Source organism: Typopeltis vanoorti, chromosome 3 (genome assembly GCF_054136105.1).
Source record: "Typopeltis vanoorti isolate ZY-2024b chromosome 3, IOZ_Tvanoo_1.0, whole genome shotgun sequence".
Lineage (NCBI taxonomy): Eukaryota > Metazoa > Arthropoda > Arachnida > Uropygi > Thelyphonidae > Typopeltis > Typopeltis vanoorti.
Window position 1 is genome coordinate 147,352,370 of NC_143551.1, and position 9,814 is coordinate 147,362,183.

General features: G+C 34.3%; 1 protein-coding gene across 2 annotated transcripts in view; it reads left to right on the forward strand.

The window, feature by feature from the left end:
* The window catches only part of LOC150108642 (membralin-like), a 259,480-nt gene extending 253,434 nt beyond the window's left edge, over positions 1–6,046 (forward strand). For both annotated transcript variants that reach the window (XM_090416100.1, XM_090416101.1), the window contains exon 11: positions 4,779–6,046. In XM_090416100.1, coding sequence (XP_090272226.1) covers positions 4,779–4,997 — 219 coding nt within the window. In that variant the 3' untranslated portion in view covers positions 4,998–6,046. The remainder of the gene's footprint in view (positions 1–4,778) is intronic.
* Positions 6,047–9,814: the final 3,768 nt, after the last annotated feature.

Here is a 9,814-nt window from a genome sequence, read left to right on the forward strand (position 1 = left end):
CTGCAAGGATAGAAAAATCAGAACTCCATAGTGGACACAGGAAGTTAAAGAGGCAGTGAAGGAAAAGAAGAAAGCATATCAAAAGTTCTTGGTAAATAAATCAGTTTGTGCTCTTAGAGAATACAGAGACAAATGTATGAAAGCTAAACATTGTGTAAAACTAGCTAAACAAGCGTCTCGGGAGGACTTTGGCAAGATGATAGAAAATAAATATCAAGAAGGTGGTAAGATATTCTGGAAATGGAGGAAAGAGTGCAGTAAAAGGAGTTAGAGATGATAAAGGTGACATGAAAACAGGAGAAAAAGATATCCTTGAAGTACGGAGTAATTACTTCAAAAAATTGCTAAATGAAACAAGCAGTGATGACAGCACAGTGGTAAAAAAACACTGACCAGGCATGCAGTCAGGAATACTTATCCATACTTGAAGTAGAAAAAGCCATCAAAGGCTTGAAATGTGGAAAGGCAGCAGGAGTAGATGATATTCGACCAGAAATGCTCGAGTATGGAGGTATAAAAGTCTTACAGTGGCTGCACTGCGTAGTTCAGAAGGCCTGGACAGACGGACGAATTCCAGATGATTGGAGTAGAGCTCTCATAGTACCCATATATAAAATAAAAAGGGAAATAAAACTGCATGTGAGAATTACAGAGGTATTTCTCTACTGATTGTTCCTGGTAAGATTTATGCCAGTATACTTGAGAAACAGTTGAGAAGGATTGTGGAAGAGAAGCTTGGTGAAGAACATGCTGGATTTAGACCAAATAGAGGATGTCAGAATCAGATCTTCACTTTACGACAGATAGTTGAGAAATCATGAGAATATAACAGAGATCTGTATTTAAGTTTTGTAGATCTGAAAAAGGCATATGACAGGGTGCCAAGAGAGAAGCTATTCAAAATGCTACAGTTATATGGTGTCAATGGGGCATTATATCAAGCAATACTTAATCTTTATTTGAGTTGTAAGTCAGCAGTTAGAATTGAACGAAGTATAGGAAGGTGATTTAATGTTAAATCTGGTGTCAGACAAGGATGTACATTATCCCCTATGTTATTCATTATCTATATGGATCACATTATGAAGGAAAGTGGTATTAAACATGATATCAAAATTGGATATCATGAGATGTTAATGTCAGCTCTTTGCCTAATGCTGATGATGTTATACTTCTAAATAAATCCGCTACAAGTTTGCAAGATTCCCTGACTAAATGACTAAATTGAATAATTGTTGTAATGGATATGGTATGAAGGTCAGCATTAAAAAGACAAACACAATGAAAATAGGTAGAATTGTTGAAAATGTCAACTGTGTTGTGAATGGGGAACCTGTCGAACAAGTAAAACATTTCAACTACTTAGGCACATGATTTTTAGTGAACATGGTAAATTAAATATGGAAATAGACAACAGAATCAACAAAACTGGTATAGTAGGAAGTCAGCTGAATAATTCATATGGAATAAGAGAGAAACACTAGTTGTAATTTGTTCTAAATTAGCTGTATACAAGACAGGGTTCAAACAAGTTTTAACTAAGGATCTGAGAGCTGGATCAGAAGTAAAACACTTGACCAAAGACTAGACTGCAGATACGACAGTCCTGAGAAAGATTAGAGCCGTGAGCGGATGGCATCAATGGCAATATCATATTAAAAACGAGGATATTAGGAAAGAACTTGACATTGTCAGCATCCAGGAATGTGTTAGCAGAGCTAATCTCAGATGGTATGGTCACTTAAACGGAGAGGAAGGATTAGCAAAACAAGTGTTGTCTGCCAGGTTGGCAGAAAAATGACTCAGAGGAAGACCAAGATATAGGTGGATTGATACAGTAAAAAGTGTCTTAGAAGATAGAAATATAAGATCTGATAATGTTGGAGTCTTGACAGGTAACAGACTGATTTCGAAAAAAATCGTAGATAGGAAGTTAGTGATGATGTAATTTTTCATGTAGTACTATCATATTCTGTACACTCCTTGAGGGTATATATCAGGAATTTAATGATGATGATGAGATTTATTGCTGTTCATTTTTTAAAATAATTGATTTTCCAAATTAAGAGCAAGTTTATGATATTAAACCATCTCGAACTTCTAAAATAAACATTTAACACAGCATTCTGATTTTTTTTCCCCTTGCAATTATTGTTCCTCCATATCAGTTAGAAATAAACTGACCTATGTTAATTTAAACATTTTTGTTGAAAATTTCCTCCATGGATCCTTGTATATAAGATAAAATATTTATTTTTGCTTTTTCTTTAATTTGTGTATCCTACAATATGTAAGCCATTATCACTCACCTACAGCAAAACATGATTCGCTAGGATATTATTCTTGAGCAAATGGTGATCATTCCAGGATAAATTACAAAAGACTGATTCCCATGCTTGACAAATTTCCATTCTTTTTATAACAGTAAAAGATCTGTATACCCACTTTTATTGCCAATGGACTGTAAAAACCTCTCTAAAAGCAAGGCTAATTTGATCGGATGCCTGCTGCCTTCCTTGGAAGACAAAAATACAACAGTACAGTGAAAACCAGAATTATTTGATTGTGCTGTTGACTGGAAAGTTTGTTCTTAGATTAAGAATAAAAACTCACAGGCTTTTCCATGATGCCATAAACTTTGTCATAAAAATACTTCAGAGGTATGTTATGACTCCAGCCACAGTCACTCCACATTTCTTAAATGCGTGAACAGGATTTGGAGTTGGTACTCACTTTGGCAAAAAAAAACATCAAACACATAGTATTGCTGAGCTAAGAACATCTCATGCAGCTTTAAGGAGAGATCCTGGAACATGAGACTAGAAATTTCACTCTTCTTCCATTTTTGTCTTGGTAATATCAGTTAAAAATGTTATAACATAATTTGGTTTTTCCCTTTCTAATTGTTCATTTGAAGTCATGTCATTAAAATAAAGTAAAACTGCATTACTGCCATAGATCAGGGAGGTCTACAGGAAGATGTAGATGCCATGCATGAGCAGATTAGCACAACGAATGCAAGCTGAGCAATTATTATAGGAGTCTTCAGCTATTGGGACATGGAGGCAGATTATATTTTTTTGCATGGAGAGTGGTGAATGAGCAGAATGGATTGCCAGAATTAGTTGTGAGTGCCCTGATAGCGAATGAATTTAAAGAGCGGTATGATAGGTTTTGTGTGTATAAAATAATAATAGCAAAATATCTCGATGCTTTGCTATTGTTGAAGTGTATAGAATAACTTTGATCCTTATAAAATAAAAAAATGAATTGCACAGTATTGTGTTAATTACATAAGAATACACAGTAATGCCACCGTTTATTGGGAAGACAATTTTCTATTCTGATAATTGAAGTACAATTATATGGTGCTGTAACAGGGAGTAGTACATAGTGGAGTGGAATCTAGGAGAATGAGGGTGACAAGTGGAGTACCTCAGGGTTCTGTACTAGGGCCACTACTTTAATGGCTTATTGATATACAAATTACTCTTTAATTTGTATATCAATGACGTAGAGAAAGATTTACGGGAGAGGGGGGAAAATTCAGTATAAAGCTGGGCAGTAGTTGATAAAGGTGATGTAGATATTCAGTAGGATAATTTAAATAAATTGCCATTGTGAGCAAAGGATAATGATTATCAATTTAATGTTGCAAAATGTAAGGTTATACACTTTGGGTTAAAATTGTTGCATAAGTTGTTTCATAATGATGGTACTGTATTGCAGGAAATTGATGAGGCTAGGGACTTTGAAATAATGGTGGACATGAATTAAAGTTAAAGGACATGAGTTAGAGGACACATTGCAAAAGCTAATAAAATAGCTTCAAGGATTACTTTGATGCTGAAAAACATGCAAACAAATAAAGATAGGGAAATTATTATCCTTCTTTATGAGGCCACGATTCAGCCACATCTTGACTACTGTACACAGATTTTGTTACCTGGGTTTCTTGAGAATTTAGGAGGTTGTAGAGACGATTCAGAGATTTTTGCATGGAGACTGATGAATGGGTGGAATGGATTGCCAGAATTAGTTGTAAGTGCCATTACAGTTGGAGAAGAATGACAGTTAGTGTGAATCTTCCACAACAATTCTCCAGACTCCTTGGAGATATTGTATAATAATAATAGTAAATATTTTTTTTATTTTTTTTATTTTTTATTTATTTTTTTTTTTTGAAACTGTCATAGTGGAGTAACTTTTGATATAGTGTGCTAGCAGAATATCTCTTGATGTTTTGCTGTTGTTGAAATGTATAGAATAACTTTGAACCCTATAAAATAAAGAAATTAATTACACAGTATTGTTTTAATTACATAAGGATACACAGTAATCTGACTGTTTATCAGGAAGGCAATTACCATTTGGATAATTAAAGTACAATTACATGTCGCTGTACTAGAAGTTGGTTGACATGCAAGGATTGGGTAATTGAGGGATCATAGTTTTGAAGGTCAAACAAACAGTAGATTATTGTATGTATGTTTGTGAGTTTTTAACATTGATATATGGCATTGAAAAAAAACTTATATTATGTACTGATTATTAAATACTTAAATACAAACAATGTGGGATTTAACATCCCCTTAATTTAAATTATGTACTGATAATTCATATGGATTAAAAATGAGATTATGTAAACATAGTCTCATTTTGTGTTAGGTTTTTCTAAAACTAGTAATGTGCATTTATTTCAACACATGAAATGGTCATTGCACTTCTTGTTGACATAATAGTTAGGATGAACTATTCCTGTTTTTCTTTCTTTTCAGCACTCCATGGTCTATTTCTTCCATAATTATGAATTACCAGCAGTATTGCATGAAGTTAACGCTGATGCTTTGAATCGAAATGCTAATTCTCTCAATAATATCATTGAAGCACCTCAAGAAGCAGATGTTTTTCAAGGTGAAGATGTGTACTCTAGACCCCTTGTAAATCAAGCAGATCATTTTACTCCCAGCGATCCTAATGATTCTCTTGAACAGTAGGACATTGCATCATCTGGTTTGTAACATCTGTATAAGTGACACTTGTTTAAGTAAATTATGGTTGACAAGAAATTATGTTCTTCTTTTTATCTTTTGCCCAAGAATGAGCAAGCAAAAGTTTGCACATGAAGTATTATCATGATTTATCTGCTTGTATCTAGATGTTATTGCTGTTGATTTCATATCAAATTATTTCAGTATCCCATAATGTACAGCACACATTTTTTCAGATGTATAGTTTGACATTCATTATGGACAGGTCACTTATCAGATTGATTTTAACCTTTATTAAGGTCTAATTAAATGGAGCTGTACCTGTGGAGATAATGAGAGCCAGATCAATGGCTGAAGTTCCATATACAAATAGCAAAATGGTGTATCACTGTATTATTAAAATACTCTAAATGAGAGAATTTACTTTCTGATCCAGCAAGAAAAACAGCTATCTGCACCATTTTCTACTTGTATATGAAAATGTGAATTTAAGGCATTGATTTAGATTTCATTATTTCTGCAGGTCTTGCTCCTGCTAATAAGATCTCGGTAAAAGTCAAACCAGACTGGATAGTGACCCTACCCATAATGTGGCAAAAGCATATATGTATGAAAGAAAGTATGGGACAATTTGATATGCAACTATTTGCCTCTGTATGAAAATAATCTGTTTGTGAAGATACTGCAGATTCAAACTTATATTTGTCACACATGGGTAAAGTATCAACAAGAATATAATTTCCTATAACATATAATTTACTTTCTGACTCACTGCAAAAATTTGGAACAACTGCTGATATTTGTGTAAATGACAGCATTTTTTTTGCAGAATACATCAACCTTCAATTCAGTTATATAATAGGCTCTTTTTTTTTTGCAGTTATTTTGAAGGACTTATGTGTAACAAACATCTTTTTATATCTTCCTATATTTGAAGTTGTACATTATTATTATTACAGTTGTATAAATTAGGTGTTATTTAATGAAATAATCTGAATTGCATTATGTGACTGTGCAGATTTTCATAGTTGATTAAAATTATTTTTGCTATTGAAGTGTAGAGTGTAAATTATGTCACAAATTAAGTAGCAACTTTACTCTCAGTTTTTTGTATCTTCCTTTCATTTTTTTATTAAGTAACATGTATACTTAATTTACTGAGTTTTTATTTATTTTAAACCCTTTAAAATATCTAAACTCTCAATTAACATGTTTTAAGAGTCATCTTTGAAATAACAACATATCTTGAGATATGACTTATTATTATTATTCAGGCCTCCATGGAGTCAAAAGACTCATTGTGGGAGGTCCTTCCTAAGAACATAAAGTCTGTCATGACTCATCGAGGGGAGGTTCCCCTAAGAAACACAAAGTCTATCATACTACTCCTTAAACTCATTGATCGTTCTCGCCCTCACCACTCTATCAGGCCATGCATTCCACGGCTCAACCACCCTCCATGCAAAGAAACCACTCCTCACCCTCTTGCTCACAGTTTCCTTTCATAACTTCCAGGGATGGCCTCTTGTAACCTACACCCTGTAACCACCTCTCAACAGTTTAAAAGTCTCAATCATATCACCTCTCCTTCTATCCGCCAAACTCTGCAGTCCACATTCCCTCAGCCGATTCTCATAACTATCCTTGTACAATCCTGAGACCTTCTTTGTCATCTGTCTTTGTATCTTTTCCACAGTTAATTTATCCCCTTCAAATCCTGGGGACCAAATCTGAGAACAATAATCCAAATGTGATCTGATCAGAGACTTATACAACGGAATGATAACCCTCTTATCTCTGCAGGTCAGTGTCCTTCTCATAATTGCAGCAATCCTCTATGTTACCTTCACCACCTTTGCAATATGTCCCCTAAACTTCAAGTTTCTATGAATCATCAACCCCAGATCTCTTGTCTCCTCAACTTCCTCCAGTATAACTCCTCCCATAGAGTATGCAGCATCCCATCGATGTTTCCCAAACCTCAAGACCTTACATTTTGCTGCATTAAACTGGTACCCCCATTCATTTGCCCATCTATCTAGCTTATTCAAATCCTCTTGCAGGGCTACCACATCTGCACTATTACTAATAATCCTTCCCAGCTTCGCATCATCTGCAAACAATTGAATATCCCCTTGCAATCCACTGGCAATGTCATTGATATAAAGGTTAAACAATATAGGTCCTAGTACTGGTCCCTGTGGGACCCCACTTGTAACCTTCTGTCTCCTTGAAACTTCTCCACCATACACAACAGCCAATCCTGAATCCAGTTGACCAATCTGACATCCAGACCCATGTGTTGTAACTTAAATATCAGCTTTTCATGTGAAACCCTGTCAAATGCCTTTGCTAAGTCTAAGAAAATTGCAGTATATGCCTTTCCCTCATCTAATGTTCTTGTAACTTTATTATAAAAGGCTAGCATATTGCTAAAACAAGAGCACCCTTTCACAAATCCATGTTGACTCTCACAGATAACATTACCCTCATCTACCCAGTGCTGTATATGGTCCCTCACTACTTTCTCCAAGATCTTAACAACTACTGATGACACACAGACTGGTCTATAATTAAACACTTCCAGTCTGTTACCACTCTTATGTAATGGCACTATCTTACCTTCCTTCCATTCCCTTGGCACCTTTGCCGAAGCCAGACTTTCATTGAAAAGCCAGGTTAAAGGCACTGTCATTTCCCTAGCACATTCTCTCAAAACTCGTGGTGAAATACCATCCAGTCCAAAAGCTTTATTGACATCCAGAGTTCTCAGTATCTGAAACACTCTCCTCCTGTACCTCTAAACCTTGTACCTGCCCTATCCCTCTAGCATTAAAATTGACTCCTCCAGGATGAAATACTCCAATAAAGTGGTCATTGAACAATTCCACTATGTCCTCTGTATCAGTCACTCTATTCCCATTTTTATCCCACAATATCATTCTTCCACAGACTTATGTATTCATATTTCATGGTCAAGAAGTGAATAAATAGGTTCCATAGGAACATCTTTGACAATATTAGTTAAGAAAGGAAAACAAAAATGATATTATTATTTAAATAACTACATTTGTATCAACAATTTTTACTCTACGTTATTTCTAATTTTGTACCAGAAATTTTCTTCCAAATTAGTCTGGTATCTGTTAGGACTACAATATTGTCCGATCTTGGATTTTTTTTTTAGGTCTTTCATCATCCTGTATACATACTTCCTTGGAATACATACCAGAAATTTGATGATGAAATGCTATCTCAAATTCTATCCACAGCTTTCTGATAACAGTACTCTTAATTTCTCTTCATTTGTGACTGGCCTTTATAACCCATACAGCTTCAAGATATTCTATAACTACTGTTTTATGCACTGATCTCCTTGCAAATTTTCAGTTCGCTTTGTTCAACCTTGTCAGCTTCAGTACTACCAAAACACAACCCTGTTTTATTTCTTGCAAGAAATATTTCACTTGAACTCCTTTTACCTTTCATAATATCTACATCTCCTGACAAGATCAGATTTCTCTTCTATAGCTAACTTCTACCCTTTCTTGCAAGGATGTTATTATATTCATACCTGCCAAAAAAAAAAAAAAAAAAAAAAAAAAAAAATCCCTTTTCTGTTTGAGACACTAATTCTTGTCTGTACAGCTGCTAGCCATACATAAATCCAATATTTGCTCAGCTTTAGAGTACCATTCTCATGTTTGAGGTGGTACACCAAACGTCTTCCTGAAAATGTTTGACACTATCCAGAAAATGCAATCTAAATTCACAGACTCAAATTCAGTCACTTTCTTAGAGATGTTCTGGTTTTGTTAATGGCTAACATCCATTCATAGTTTAGCTTCAAGCCATCTTCCCCTCTGGAACAATTTACCCAAATTGTTTCCTCCTTAAGGACTGTGACTTTCAGTTGTTCAAGAAATACTTCACTAGGTTCTTTGTTTCTTCTTAACTTGACTCTATGGCACACCACTCATATGTCATAGGATTTGCAAATTTTCCTATATGAGATAAGTATATCAGTACTTCTACCCTTTCTTGCACAAGGATGTTACATTCATACCTGCAAAAAAAAAAAAAAAAAACCTGCCCTTTTCTGTTTGAGACATTGCTTCTTGTCTGTACAGCTGCTAGCCATATATAAATCCTATAAAAAAAATCCAAAATAAGCAAATATGTCAACCTTCATTAATCTCCTAGCAGCTGAAATGGGTCAGATACATGAAACGCTTAACAATTTTTCGAAGGAAAATTTTTTGTAAGGTGGTTCATGAAACATGAGGCAGCTTTCTGCCTTTTATTTTATAATTACCCTATGCTGCTATTAATTCCTTACTGTCAGGGCCACTACCAGATTAACTGTAATGGAGTTGTGACTTTTGAGATCACTGACTTAAAATGTTTTATTTGGAATTTTCTAGAAAAAAAAAAAATCAATATTTTAACATTCTGCTTTACATTTTCTTTATTTTGTTTGCAAGAAATATAAAAAAAAAATGACTCCACATGCATGGGAAGAAAATAAATTAAATCTTTCTCCTTCACAATTCCAAATATGGCTGTTTAATCATCATCATATTTCTTATTTAAGATATCTTGCTGTTCTGGTTTTACAAAGAACAAATGATGTTAAATTGCATTACTTGTTTTCCAATTTTGAGACTTTTTAGAATATTTATATATATATACATACAGCATTTCCAGAAGAATCTCACTCTACTCTTTCACCTTTAACTTAAAAATGCAGGAGGTAATATATATTGTTTATATATTTTTTGGAAGATGCTCCTTTCATTATAATTGCTGTGCTATATGAAATT